Here is a 15,248-nt window from a genome sequence, read left to right as displayed (position 1 = left end):
AGTCCTGTGTCCAAGGGTTCAGCGTGGCTGAGGGAAGACTGATCTGCGCTCGGTGAGAGCGGGAGATGCAGCTGATGAGAGTAACGTGCCCAGCTTGAGCCCATTCACCCACACAGAAGTCCCTGCCCTGCTCTCTGTCTGTCCCTGAGTACCGTGGACATGGATCTGGGGTTTAGCCATGGGACGGAGGTGCTTGTAGGCTCTGGTGGGACAGCCTGTGGGTTCACTTCTGACTGCATGATGAAGCAAGCCATGCACACGTGACCCGGTAGGCAGGCCCTGCCGTGAGCTTATGCTAGCTGGGGAGTTGAGAGGCCACCATTGGTCAATGGCAGGATCAGTGTCTCCAGAAAGATGGTTTGTCCCATTTACCCTGCACGTCTGCTTTGGGGTGGGCTAAGTCCCGTGTGTGAGCTGATGTCTCTTCACTGACTGTGGGAAGAGGCTGTAGAGTCTGCTAGAGCGGGTCCAGAGGAGGGCCACGAAATGATCAGAGGGTGGGAACACCTCTGCTATGAAGAAAGGCTGAGAGAGGTGGGGTTGTTCAGCCTGGAGAGGAGAAGGCTCTGGGGACACCTTCCTCCGGCCATTCAATACTTCAAGGGGGCTTATAAGAAAGACAGAGAAAGACAATTTGCCAGGGCCTGTAGTGACAGGGCAAGGGGCAATGGCTTTAAACTGAAAGAAGGTAGATTTAGATTGGATTACATAAGGAAGACATTTTTTGCAATGAGGGTGGTGAGACAGTGGAACAGGTTGCCCAGAGATGTTGTGGATGCCCCATCACTGGAAGTGTTCAAGGTCAGGTTAGATGGGGCTTTGAGCAACCTGATGTAGTGAGAGATGTCCCTGCCCATGGCAGGGGGATTGAACTAGATGGCCTTTCAAGGTCCCTTCCAACCCAAACCATTCTATGATTCTATGATTCCATGTATTATGCTGGTAGCAAACATGGCTCTGTGAGGTCCTTCCCTCCAGGACAGTGAGATTGGGCTGAAAGAGCCTCTACACGAGGATGTCGTTGCAATCTGAGTTGGTCCCACAGGGCCAGAAGGACGTATGTGCTGAAGGGATCTTGATCCATTTCACTCACGTCCCCTTAATTACCTATATTTACTAAGAGTGAGATGCAAAGCATGGCACAGAAGTCAGAAGAGAATCCCTCTCCCTCGAGAGCTCATTTGGGCAGCGTGCATGGCAGCAGCGGGGCATGGCAGCACTCAGCAGCTTTGGCTTCTGTCCCCAGAGGACCCTCTTGGAAGAGTGAGGGCTACTGGTCGGGAGTGGAATGTGTTTGGCAAGGTGAGGCAAGAGTGTCTTTGCAAACACCTGCTACACTGGGAAGGAGGAGTTTAAAGTAGGTATGGAGGGGGAGGTCTACCATAGACTGAAGAGCAGGGATGTCAGAAGGGGTAGAAGCGGTATGCATGGGGGACAGCATGCCTGGGGAAGCTCTCACATTCCCCTGTGGCACAGGTGGTGGTGTAGTTACATGTCTGCTACAAACCTCCTGCTCAAGAAGAGAAGGCAGGTGAAGCTTTCTTCAGGCAGCTGGGGAAAGCCTCACAGTCACAGGCCCTGGTGCTCGTGGGTGACTTTTATCACCTCAGTGTCTGCTGCAGGAGGAAAATGGCTGGGCACAAGCAAACCAGGACATGTCTGGGGCATACGGAAGACAAATTTTTGATGCAGGCAATCCATGAATGGACTAAGGGAGAGGCTCTGTTGCACCTGCTTCTCACAAGTGAGGAGGAACTGTTGGATGATGTAAAGTTCAAGGGCAGCCTTGCCTGCAGTGACCATGAGACTGTGGACCTTAAGATCCTCAGAGGGCTGACCAAGACAAACAGGAGTATTACTGCCCCCGACTTCAGACAGGCACTTCTTAGTCTTGTCAGGGACCTACCTGCTTGGCAGGATACCATGGGAAATTGCCCTGGAGCGCAGAGGTTTCCAGGAGGGCTGGCTAACCTTCAAGGACAGCCTCCTCAGAGCACAAGGATGGTCCTGTGCATTGTGCAGAAAGGTGAGTCAGGAAAAGCCAAAGCACAGCTGGAGTGGAAACTTGCAAGGCAGGGGGTGGAGGGAATCAGGCAAGGTATCCCTGAGCCTATTGGCAGCAAAAGGAAGGCTAAGCAGATGAGGGCTCATTGCTCGGGGAGGAAGAGGACCTGGTGACAAATGGTAGGGAAAAGGCTGATGTACTCCATGCCTCTTTCTCCTCAGTTTCTACTGGCATGGCTTCTCCTCAGGCCTACCACATCCCTGAGCCTCCCCACACACTCTCTGGGAAGGAAGCAGCACCCACAGTAGTAGAAGAAAGAACTCAGGAGCTCTTACTACCATGTGGACATACACAAGTTCCTGGGACCACTTGGGATGCATCCAAGGGTGTTTAAGGAGCTGGCTGGACAGTCTCTACTCAGTCCCTGGAAAGAAGATGCAGCAAATACTCTCAGAAGCCTTTTCTAAACTCATGAAAGGCAAGAAGGGGGTTGGGAGCAGCTGACATGGGTCTACTGAGGGCAAATCATGCCTCACCAACCTCCTTGCTTTCCATGAGGAGGTGACTGGCACTGTGGGGAAGGGGAGGGGCACTGGCTGTGGTGTACCTTGACTGTAGCAAGACCTTTGACATACCCTCATGGGTGCGCACATATGGACACCTATACGCACACAGAGGTAAGCACACTCACAGCCATGCACACACAGAGTTATGTGTCATATGTGTGCCCTTCTGAAGAGGTGTGTGCACATGTTTCCAAAGGAGCCCATGTGCAGACACAGGCAGAGCCACCCCCCATACCAACATGTACGCACAGACATTCAAACACACATGCTTACGCGTGTGCATACTCCTAGCACGCATGTATTTGCATACAGGTATATGTGCATGCTCATTTACACATATGTACACACATGAAAGCACATATCCACACAGACCTGTACCCCCACACTTAGATAGATCCAGATGGTCACAACTGTCCATGCTCACCTCCACGAAGGCACCTGTATGTGATAAAACACATACACAGTCATGAACAGACCTGACCAAACACACTTTCAAACACCGTTTGTGCACGCTCATGCTTGCAGGTGCATTACCCCGGGCACACACAGACACACACGTATGTGCGAATGCACACATGAGCACAGCCAGAGGGACATGTATGTGAGCATGAACATGCACACGCACCACTGAGAACCAGGACGCCCAATGCCAGCTCTCAGCCTCTCGGGATGACTCTAGGCAAGTCCTTCAGGCCCCACAGTTAAGGCAATGAATCAGACACCATCAGCTTTAGTGAGCTCAAGTGTTTCACTGTGGTTCAGTCAGCTGTTTTCTCACCAGAAAAGAGAGAGAAACCACAGCAGAATTGAAGCTGCCATGGCCTTTCCAGACATTGAGCATCTCTGTGTCCCAAGTCTGTGGGTCAGGAATAATGTAAAAACTAGAGAAAATCCATACTGTTGCAAACACAAAGAATCCCCACATTACAATAGAAAAAAACTCCTTCAGCCTTAGGTGCTCCCAGCTGTCCTATGTGATCTCCCTAAGGGAGATATCAGGGTGTTGGACCGGCCCCTCCTTTCTAAAGGGAGTGGAGCCCCAGTGGCGTATTCACACAGCAGCAGAGCGTGGCGTGCCCGGGAGAAGCCAAACTCCTCACAGGCTGCAAACACTGAGGCTGGGACACCAGAAATGAGAGTGCCTGATCCCACACCACATCCAGCGTGGGCTCCTCCCTCCATGGGTGCACAGGTCCTGCCAGGAGCCTGCTCCAGCGTGGGCTTCCCACGGGTCACATCCTCCTTCGGGCATTCACCTGCTCCGGTGTAGGGTCCTCCATGGGCTGCAGGGTGGATATCTGCTCCACCATTAACCTCCATGGGCTGCAGGGGGACATCCTGCCTCACCATGGTCTTCCCCACAGGCTGCAGGGGAATCTCTGCTCCAGTGCCTGGAGCACTTCCTCCCCCTCCTTCTTCACTGGCCTTGGTGTCTGCAGAGTTGTTTCTCTCACATATTCTCACTCCTCTCTCCGGCTGCAATTGCTGCTGTGCAGGGTTGTTTTCTTCCCCTCCTTCTTAAATATGTTATCACAGAGGCGCTACCACCGTTGCTGATTGGCTTGGCCTTAGCCAGCTTCGGGTCCATCTTGCTAGAAGCTTCTAGCAGCTCTGCACCCCCTGCAGCCCCCCCGCTACCAAAACCTTGCCATGCAAACCTGGTACACTGACTGATCCCAGTAAGAAAGGCACCCAGCCTCTTCAAAGCATTCCTTAAAATGCCATTTATTAGCACTAGAAAGAAAGAGGATAGTATAGGTGATCTTACATCCCTTCAGATGCTGGGAACCCTGAGCTGCTCACCATCAGCTGCTCTCACAGAATGAGAAAATCACAGGACGTTTGAGGTTGGAAGGGACCTCTGGAGGTCATCTGGTCCAACCCCCCTGCTCAAGCAGGGCCACCTAGAGCCAGTTGCCCACAACCATGTCTAGGTGGTTTTTGAATATCTCTAAGGAGGGAGAATCAGCAGACTCCCTGGGATACCTATGCCAGTGCTCAGTCACTCCCACAGCACAGTAAGAAAGTGTTGCCCCCTTGCCAGGGCACAGGTCACTGTACTGATCCCATCCATGGAAGGGTTACCCCATCTTGGTCAGTCGAGCTTTAAAGCATTTTCTTCAAAGGAAACAGCTCTAGTCATCGTTTCCACTGTCAAACACTACAACCCTGCCAGTTGTTTACTGGATGTGAACAAATACCAGCAGCTTTCACAGCCTTGTTTCTTAGGATGTAAACCAAGGGGTTCAGCAGGGGAGTAAGAACGGTGTAAAGAACAGCCACCACTCTATCTAGTGACCCTTTCAAGGTCACTTCCCATGTAGGTGAAAGACACACAGACCATGGAAACAGGCCATGGCAGTGAAATGGGAAGCACAGGTTGAGAAAGCTCGTTGCCTGCCTTCTGCACAGCAGATCTGCAGGATGGTTCTCGCTCTGCACCTGTAAGAAGTGAGGATGGAGAGGAAGCAGCCAAGGGTCACATCCCCAATACTGAAGACGATCACAGCCTTGTTGGCAGATGTGCCAGCAAAAGCCATGGCCAGGAGGGCTGGCAGATCACCAAAGAAGTGGCGGATGTGCCCACAGTAAGCCAAATGGGAGGTGATTATTGCATGTGGAGCAGGAGCAGGGAACTGGCCAGCCATGTCCCTGCCACCAACCAGACGCACACAGCCCGATGCATGATGGCCCCATAGCACAGAGGGTTGCAGATAGCCAAGCAGTGGCCATAGGACATGACAGCGTAGAGGAAGCATTGGTCCCTGCCCAGCAGCTGGGAGGAGTACGGCTGGGCCACGCAGCTGTGGAAGGAGATGGGTATGCCCAGTAGCTTGAGGAAGCCCTCCAGCATCTTTGGAAGGAAGACACTGCAGAAGCAGAAGCAGATCTCTGGATCCAGGAAAGAGAGCTCGCCCAGGAAAACATGCACGGGTGCCCACAGCCTGGAGTCAGCTGTCAAAATTAGCCGGATGAGGAGGTTGCCCAGGACGGTGAAGGTATAGATGGTGAAAAACACAAGAAGGGAAGCACGCTCATCTCTGGTACATGGGGGAGGCCCATGAGGATGAACTCTGACACGGCACTCTGATTGTTTATCTCCATCCAACCAACACTTCTGTCCCTACAGAAGGAGATATTGTTGCTCCTTCTCCGTGGTAAATCACGCCAGGCCAAACTGTGAATGATGCACGATGCCTGGTGTCTCTTCTCAGCCTTAAGAGACAGACATGTACCGAGTCCAAGCAGGAAAAATACAAATGTTGGATAGTGGTTCCTACCCCAGATTTTGAGAAGAGCCCAGCACCTTGTAGCCCACAGTTTTATTGCTCGTGTGGACTGGAGTGGGGTTGGCGTTCCCAGCAAAGATGTCCGTCTGCAGAATATTACTATTTTTGTCCCCAGAGAGCTCTGCAACAACCATAGCATTTCTGTTGTTAAATTCTGTACAAGTTTCAGAAAACACTGTGCATCCGACTGAGCCAGTAGGTGGTTTAAATCACCATTAAAAAACCCCAAACCTCTGGCAACAATGCCCTTAGTCTGAAGTGTAAAGCCTGCATGGATTCTGTGCCCTTTTCCTGCCTTTCCAGGATCTCCTCAGTTGGGCAGCCAAACCAGGGGTCATGCCAAGAGCCAGTAGCAGCGCTCTGGCAGTGCTTTGGCCAAAGACCTTACTCGTCTGTCAGAAGAAATGCCATCCCTCCCTCTTCAACAAGGATAATTGCAGATGGTATCATCATTGCGAAGGATGAGAGGTACCTTCCGCTTATTACAAGGTTTAGTGTGGTAGCATAGGAAGTCCACATGAGATGATGATGATGCTTATTAGTAGCATGACTAAGGAAAAGAGATTTCAGACATGGAAGTGAAAGGCCTTTATAAATCTTTTGGCCTTCAGTCATTCTGAGATATGCTTCATTAGACATGATCCCTCTTGGTGCAGGACATTTCTGTGGGGATTTCTGGTCTTCCACTTGTACACTTTTGTCAAGTCATCTGGATTTTCATGCAGGAAATAGGATATGAGACTGTAGCGGCTGCCAAGTGACATTTCCACCGATCAGAAGGGATCAGATCTACATGTAAAAAGTCCTCTCTCCTGAGAATGGCAGCCAATTCCTGAGCACAAATTCTCTGGGGGGACGAATGAAGCAGTCAAGAGCTCTGCAGCTGTCTTGGGAAGTGAATGCAGTACCCTCATCCTTGCTGATCTTCACGTTCTCCTGCATGCTCTGTATCGGAGCAATTTGAACTCGCTCAGAAATACACCGTTTCACTGCCCCCATTTCTATGCTGACTGCCCTCAGCTCCCACATGCTTAGCTCCAATTTCCAGCCCCAACACATTCAGCAGCATGGGCGACTTATCCCTGCCAAGGCCTGCTGGCCATGGCCCCTAGATTGGGTGGTGGAGGGAAGAAGAAGGTGGAGTAGCGGCTATGGGCCATCCCAAGGGCTGTTCCCTGCTTTACCATGCCTGCCATTCTGCAAAGCAAATCATCTCCCGGAGCCCCACACCCTGCCACCCCAGCACAGCTCTGGCCATTGCAAGAGCAACGCCCTTCCTCAAGAGCTCATGGGGCTGCTGACCCCTCAGGGCTTCCTGCCTTTCTGGGCATTTGTGGGCAGACACACAGCAAGGCAAGGCCTGATGGTCACTGGCAGCAGAGCAGCCAGGGATGTCTTCCTCAGCTCCAAGGGATGGTGCCCAAAAGAGGAGCCACGGCAGGGTGCCCCAACCTCCCATTCCTCTGTGAATGGAGAGGGGTCTCCTTGTGCCCTCATTCCCTTCCACCCCTCAGCAACACCCTTCTCCTTTGGCAGCTTGGGGAGTGCCCACAGAGGGAAGGACCACATGGAGGCCAGGCTTGAATGCAGCAGAACTTTAATCAGTCAAAAGAGGGAAACAAAGTCACTCCGAGTGGAGGACAGCAGTGCAGGGAGCCCTGGGGGCAGCCGAGAGTCTACGCTCCTTGGCCGTGGAGAAGTTCCTGCGTGATGTCTGTCTGCCTGCCCCATAGAGGGAGACGGGCCCCACCAGGCTGGCCCTGGTGGGAGCTTGCTGCCAAGGGGAACCAAAGCAAACAAAGAAAAGGGAGAGAAAGGCAAGGTCGGTCAGCTATGCTGAAAACAAAACCCAGAAGATGGATCCTCTGCCCAGCACCGTGTTCTGAGTTCCTCAAGGTGTCTCCCTGGGGCTTGCCCAGCGTCTTTAGCAGGGGAGGCACCTTCTGCCACCATAGCGGCTGGAAATGCCAGAGAGGTCACAGCACCCAGAGGTGATGGGCACTCCATCACAGCTGAGGATGCTGCCAACAGCAGCGGAGGTGGAGGAGCCCACAACGGTGTTCTGTGGGAAGGAGCTGAGGATGGGGCCAGGCAGGGTCACCACCACGGGAGAGGGCTGGATGATGACGGTGGAGTTCTGGCACTGCCTGACACAGGGCTCATTGCAGCTGTTGGCCAGTGGGGTGGGGCCGCAGGGCCGGCATGGCAGGCACTGGTTGTAGCAGGACATGTCTCTGGGCTGGAGGTGCACCTGGGAGAAAGGACAGGGAGGAAGCACAGTACAAGGGTGCTTGAGGAGCAGCCTGGTTACACTCTCACAAAGGAGACAAGGCCACTACTGAGTGGGGAGCTGGAAGGTGTGCCAGGAGCCACACAGTCTTCATTGCCCTACAAAGAGTAGCCTGGCACAGGGAGGCTCTCTCTGAATTCATAAACCAAAAGCCACCTCAGCCACATCCCAGCCTCTCTCTAAGCAGACCTTCTCACTGCTTCCCTCTCTCATGACAGGAAAATTCAATTCCCAGCACAGGCCAGAGCCAATATCAGCTGAGATGTCCATCGAGAAAAGATCTCGCTTTGGAAAAGAAGGAGAAGGGGCTTCAGACTCACCTGGCTCCCAAGGAGAAGGAGGCAAGAGAAGTGGATGGGAGAGCAGGGACTTGGGCTGGCTTTTATGCCTGCCCTTCAGTGCCGCAGGACCAGAGGCACCCTTTGCAGAGGTAACAATTTTCTGACAAGCTCATCTTGAATGCAAACCATCACAGCTAATGATATGGGCTGTGCTTTGATTCCCTGCACTGTTGCCTTTTCATGTCCAGGTTTGTGCCATGACCATTCCCCAGTGAAGGCTTCTTGAGCACTGGGATGAAAGGCCCTGGGATTTCTTGGGCAGGAATGCAGCAGTGCGGGCAGAAGACTCAGCTCAAGGGCTGGACGGGTCCAAGCAGGCAAGTGACATCAGCCTGGGTCACTCTGGTGGGGCTGTTTGCAGTGTCGTTCTCAGGAAGAAGTGCCAGCAATCTTCAGCTGGACACCATGGGCTCTCGTGCATGAGGACATGCCATGTCCTTCTCTTTCCCTCCCTCCTCAGCTCACTCTGATTCCTGGTCACCTGTTGTTGCCTCCCCAGGTATATGCGTTGTGCTGCTACGTTTTGACTCCATCCTGCCTAACACTGCCCAGTCCCCAGGGATCTTCAGCACAGTCCATGGGCTGTTGTGTTCCAATGTCTGTTCTTGTCTTGTGTGTACTTGTAAGCAGCCAGGTTTGTGTGAATGCACGTGGGAGCACAAATTTGTGCATAATTCCATGTGGGTGTGCATGAGCCTCTGTGTGTGTGTGTGTCCTTGTGTGTCACTCATCACGAGGGAATGTGCTGCTCATGGCAGAGACACACACTCTCCACTGCTCTCTCCATGAGCACGACAGGGCAGCAGGTTCCCAGGGTCAGAAGGAGCCTGAGCGCAGCCCAACGGTGATGGCACCAGCCTGCTAGAGATCTGTCCAGGGAAGGGGCACTGCAATGCAGCCCCTGTCTCCTGAGCCCTCCTTTTCCTTTCCAAAGCTCACACTCCGCTGCTGCCCATTTCAGGCCCCAGCAAGGATGGTTTCACTCCAGCTTGGATCCTCGGTTTAATTCAGTGTAACAACATTGGGAGTGCCTCAGCATGGCTGGCAGTCCCCCCTGCCTGCCTCTCCAGGCCAGGACACAGCTGCTCTCCCCAGTGCTAGAGAGTTCAAAAGGATGGGGATGGCTTTATGAGCAGGGAGAAAGGCTGAGGAATCCTGCTGACCATGTGCTGGCCATCCCTGAGTGGAGGGATGGGGAGGAAAGGGGAAGGAAGGAAAGGGGAGGGAAGGGGAGGGAAGGGAAGGGGAGGGGAGGGGTGTATCTAGAGTTTAGCAAGACCTTTGACAGCCTCTCTCATACTTCCTTTATGACCAAATCAGTGACAAATGCGTTCAGTGATAAGGTGGGTGGAAAACTGGCTGGACTACCAGGCTCAGAGAGTTCTGACCTTGGTCCAAAGCCCAGATGGCTGACACGTATTAGTGGGGTCTAGTAGTAGGGATCAGCAGTAGGACCAATACTGTTTGATGTTTTCATGAACGCCATGAGTACTGGGCAGTGGGGAACTCCCAGCAAGTCTCTGGATAACACCCAGCGAGGGGAATGTGCCGGAACTGTCGCACACGGCTCCTGTTCAGAGGACCTGGACAGGCTGGAAAACTGGGCTGACTGGAACCTCCTGAAGGCCAAAAAGAGTAAGGGCAAGGTTTTGCATCTGATGGAGGAACCAGCCCATGCAGTCACGCAGGCTGGGGGCTGGCTGCCTGGGAAACAGATCCACAGGAAAGCATGTGTGGTTTTAGGAGACACCCAGCTGAACATGAGACAGCAGTGTGCCCTTGCAGCAAAGGTGGTCAAATGCATCCTGAGCTGTGTTAGGCAAAGTGTTGCCAGCAGGTCCAGGAAAGTGACCCTGCCCCTCTGGCCCTTGTGAGACCACATCTGGAGTACTGCGTCCAGGCTGGGGCTCCCTGCTCCAAGAAGAGTATCGACATACTGACGTGAGTGCAACAAAGGCCACTGAGTCGATTAGGGGGCTGACAAACATGATGTGCGTGGAGAGTGTGAGAGAACTGGGCCTGCCCATCTTGGAGAAGAGAAGGCTCAGGGGAGACCTTCTTGCTTTCCACAACTGCTTTTTCAGAGGTGACAGAGAAGATGGACCTAGTCTCTGGAAGTGCCCAGGAGACAGGACATGGGGAGTTCTGATTAAGCAATAGGCTAAAAGAAATAGTGAGAAAAGGAACGGGTTTCCCAGGTTGTACAATGTCCATCCTGGAAGGTGTTTAAGAACAGACTGAATGTGACCTTGAGCAACCTGGAACTAACGGGATCTGTTCCAAACAGGGGGTTGATCTAGATGACCTCTGCAGGTCCCTTCTCACCTACATTCTGACTGTGAAATTCCCACCTTGCCCCTGTCCTCCCTGACCCCTGCACGCCCACGGGCACATGTGCCCTCACACCCCCTCTGCCACAACACAACTCTTAGCCATTGTGCTGGGACTGCGGAGGGGCAGCTGAAGGGAGGCTCTCAGCCTCCTCGCTGCCATCCGCAGGGAATCAGTGGCTGCTGTTTCCAGCCCCTGAGCTGGGAGACAGCCATGGGAAGCTGGTCCATCTCCTGGGTCAGGGCCCTGCAGCTGTCCCCGGCTGCAGCGGGCACTGTGCACGCTTGTTCTTGCTGGGGAGCCCTGGCTGGAGGAGGGGAAGAGTCCACTTCCCAGGACAGCAGCTTGTGGCCCTGCAGAGCCACCGAGCACTCTTAGCCCGGGCGAGACCCCGGGCGGTGCCGGCGCAGGGCTCCGCGCCGGGGCGGAGCTGGCGGCGGCGGAGAGGAGAGGAGAGGAGGCGGGGGAGAGGAGGCGGCGGTGCCGGAGCAGAGAGCCGGGGCTGGCGGGGGGCAGCGAGGCGCGGGCGGCGGAGCGGCGGCATGCGGCGGTGCCGGGGCACAGGGCTGGCGGGGCTGGCCGCGGTGCTCCTGGGTGCACGGGGCTGGCGGCGGCGGCCGGGGCTGGGCCTGGGCCTGGGGTGGCCCCCGCAGCTCCCTCGAGCCTGCCGTCCCCTCTGGCTTCTTCACGGACCTCTGCCCCCGAACCATCCTCCCGTCCAGCCCTCCCTCTGCTACCATCCCACGTTCCCCCAGAAAACTCATCGCTCTAGCCTTTCTCCAGGCCTCCCTGTTTCCTTCCTTTCCTCTGTGTCTTGCCGTATAACTCATGCGGTCATCCCTTCCCCCTCGCTACTTTATTTCTGTCTTTCTTTCCTTTATCCCCCTTTTTTTCTTCAACGCCTCCACCCTTCCAGCTATCCTTCACGCATTCATCTCACCACCACCTATTAATGGACACTTCCATTAGTGCACATGTTGACATCCTCTGGAAACTCTTCTCCTCATCATCTCTCTTTGTTCCTGAGTGCTTCTGCGGGATTTGGTCTGGGAAACAGCAGGCAGGGCTGGGCACAAAGCAGGGTTTGACTGGTTTTCCTTCTTTTTCTCCTTTTTCTCCTCGGCAGTGGCTGCGGGCAGAGCCCAGGTGCAGCAGGAGCCGTCGGCAGAGACCACCGAGGGCACCGGCATCAGCATCAACTGCTCGCACCCCAACATGCAAACCGGGGACACCATCTACTGGTTCCGTCAGCTCCCGGGCCGAGGCCCCGCATTCATCGCGCTCGCTCTTAAAGGGTCCAAAGATCTGCAGGACCCTCCGGGGCGGCTGTCGGTGGCGGCAGACCGCCGGTCCAGCGCCCTGCGGCTCGCCCGGCCCCGGCGCGGGGACGCGGCGGTGTATTACTGCGCCCTGGGAGACACGGGGAGAGGAGCCGGGGCTGCGGCCGGGCACGAACCGCCGCGGGCGGGGCCGGGCGCGTGTGTCGGGGGCGGGGGGACAGCCCCGGCCGGGCCCGCCAGGGGGCGCTGCCGCTCGGCCCGCCGGGGCCGCCTCGCCCCGCCCGGCCCCGCCCGGCCCCGGGGCGGTTCCCCCGCCCCACCGGCACTGGCTTCAGCACCGGCACCGGCATCGGTACTGGCACCGGCACCGGGACTGCCGAGGCCCCGCAGCCCCCGCCGAGGCCCCGCAGCCCCGGGAGGTCCCCCCGACGCGGCTCCAGAGCCGCCCACCGGGCAGAAACCTTCTCCCGCCCCTCCCCCCCCCCGATCACCCCCGCACTCCCACCGGGAGGCAGGCTGAAATCCCCCGCCACAGTGGCGGCGGCGCGGAATGAATCGCGACAGGAGCGGTGGCAGTGTCCGGCGGTGCCCGGGAAGGAGCGGTTGCAGCCGCCGGCCCCGCTGGCTCCCGGCGAGGAGCAGCGCCTTTCTGCTCTGCACGGGGAGGCGGGCAGCAGAGACCCTCCTGCCCACGGCCAGCCGGGCAGCCCTCGGTCCTGCCGCACGAACCGGGCACTGCTGCTGCTCAACGGGCAGGGGCTGGGGATCTCTTCCACCCCTCTGATGTAGCCGGGCCCTGTTAGAACAGAAAGACCCAACTGGTACAGTGCGAATACAAGCCTTTGCTTTGAGACCACAAGCAGAAGTGGTTTCTTGCCGGTAACCTTGTAAATAGGCTCAGATACACAATTACAAACTGAAGCCTCCAGCTCCACAGCCCGCTTCCAAGGCGCTCCTGCTGGTGTTGGAAAGGCATCCTGTAGAGCTGGCAGCTCCACCTTGGCACCAACATGAGAAGGAGATACTGATTGTCACAGACGCCTTCAAGTGTATCCCACAGTGGCTGGTGTTCAGGACATAGAGCTTGTTGCACAGGATTCCCCTTAACCTCAGACTGAGAGCCTTTGGTGTTGAAGTGAAGTCCAGGAGATAGGAGGGAAGCTTGAGCTGGGCACTTGTTGAAGGACACATCTGAGACTCAAGCTCAGACCTCAGGAGTGAGCCACGAAGAGATCAGCTAAGTTGCCCTGCGGGGCTGAAGGTCTGAGGTGAGTGAGAGCTGGAAAGAGGCCTCTGGGCATGGGGTCCTGGGCCCAGTCGGTCCACAGAGAGGCCTGTGTGGCTGTAGGAGCTGACACAGCTGTGAAAGTCCATGTTCGCAGGCTTCAGAGGCAGAGAAGAAAGGTTGGGCCCTCTTCCCTGCCTCAGCTGGGGACTGTTGTGGCAGCTATGGTTGTACTACAAGGGAACTCCTGGCAGGTCTGCAGTCATTGGAGAGCAGAGGGCAGCCCACCGTCCTTCTGCCATGGCCTCGACTGTACTGGCACCGGCACCGGGCCCGCCGACGCCCCACAGCCCCTGCGCCCCACAGCCTTGATCCTTTCCTTTCCTTGTCTGTGCTCCTTCCCCTAAACATCCCATGTTTTGCATGATGCCAAAGTACTTTTTCACTGCATCCCGTAAGGAGTCTAATCCCCCTGTAGGCAGAAACACCCCTGAGTTTATAGGGTGATCACCTCACCCTTCTGGGAGGTGTCATCCCTAGGCAAGGGGTCGATCATAATGCCCTAAGGGTTAGTGAGGAGGTTGCAGTAAAGAGGGTTGTGCTGGATGTCCTCCTGCCAAAGAGAAGCGGTGTGTCTGACTCTGGGAAGGGGTGTTTACAGCAGGTGCTGTTCCCAGAGACGTTTCCCTTGAAGAGCCTCATCCGTGGCCTGGGAGAAGGGAGAGAAAACCCCTGTGGGGACAGGGAGTCAGACTCCTGCTTGCAGTGCCTTTGGCTGTTCCTGGTTCTACCTCCTTTCAGACTCTACCGAGGGACAAGGAGCACGTTGGGTGGTGCAAAGGGGCCTGTCTCCATCCCCGAGAGTGGTGGGTGCACCCTGCCTGTGGTTGGGCACTGGATGGCAGAAGTAGTTCACCATGGACACTCCTCCCTTGCTGGGGGCTGGTTGGGCTGGTTGGGATCTCCAGGAGGAGCAAAAAGCCGGGAAACAGCCTGCAGCCTCCTCTTGCCTGACAGCAGGCGGCTTGAGCTCTTCCTTTAGGCTCTTACATGATTCTTTTTTTTTCTGGCAATGTGACCTGGAGCTGAGAGGCAGCGCTTCGACACCAGAGTATGTCTGCTTGAGAGGATACTCAAGCACCTTCAGACTTGGAGGGCTGAGAAAAGCCCAGCTGTGGCCTGACTGCCCAAAGATGAGCCTGGCCAGTGCTGAACAACCTCCTCTTGGCCCTTGCAAACCTGGAATGCAGTAAGGGTCGCGATTTGGTGCCTGTCTTTCCTTGGGCTGTGCGCTTTAACAACTTTAATTAGTCTCCCTACAGAGCCTCCTCGTGGCAGAGGTGTGGAGTCCCAAGCCCTCCTGTCTGCAGCAGCAGGGAGAGAGTTTTGCTCCACCCTCTGCACTGAGGTTTGGCCGGTGCTTTGGGCTGGCAGAGGGAGGAGAAGTGGTGAACCTGCAAGCTTCAGCTCCCTCTTTCTCTGAGGTCCCTGGACGTGCCGTGTGTGGGAGAGTGTGACATGGGACTGTCATATTCTGGTGAGACGCCACGTTCAGGCTGGGGAGGAGCAGGGCAAGAGGTTGTCCTGCCAGTGGTGGGAGGGGACATTCAAGTTTGACTCTGCAGGAAACTGGGAGTGATTCCGTAGGGAGAGCAGGGACTGCAGGTGGAAATGGAAAATCACCTGGGAGATGTCAGCTGTAATGGGGATGGAAGGAGGAAGAAGACTCTGCACATCCCTTCTAGTGTTCACAAGTACCTTTCTATGGGTTATTTTTGCACAGGTGTTTAGAGAAAGAGAGAGCTGCTAGGGTAGAGTCCAACACTAGGAATGGAAACTTCTCTCCCAGGCATATTTGACAAAATGCTGTCAGCCTGTGTAGGAATGGCCAAAATTGTTAGGGGAAGGCTGGGTGAATGC

At 55.4% G+C, this 15,248-nt stretch overlaps 1 protein-coding gene across 1 annotated transcript; it reads right to left on the bottom strand.

Annotated features, from left to right (window-relative positions):
• Window positions 1-4,725: 4,725 nt before the first annotated feature.
• Window positions 4,726-5,676, bottom strand: LOC143169225 (olfactory receptor 10G4-like). The gene is given in 4 exon segments (XM_076356503.1): window positions 4,726-4,896; window positions 4,899-5,200; window positions 5,203-5,592; window positions 5,595-5,676. Coding segments are annotated over 4 exon segments (945 nt in total).
• Window positions 5,677-15,248: the final 9,572 nt, after the last annotated feature.

Source organism: Aptenodytes patagonicus, chromosome 20 (genome assembly GCF_965638725.1).
Source record: "Aptenodytes patagonicus chromosome 20, bAptPat1.pri.cur, whole genome shotgun sequence".
Taxonomy (NCBI): Eukaryota; Metazoa; Chordata; class Aves; order Sphenisciformes; family Spheniscidae; genus Aptenodytes; species Aptenodytes patagonicus.
This window is presented reverse-complemented; position numbering and strand designations above follow the sequence as displayed.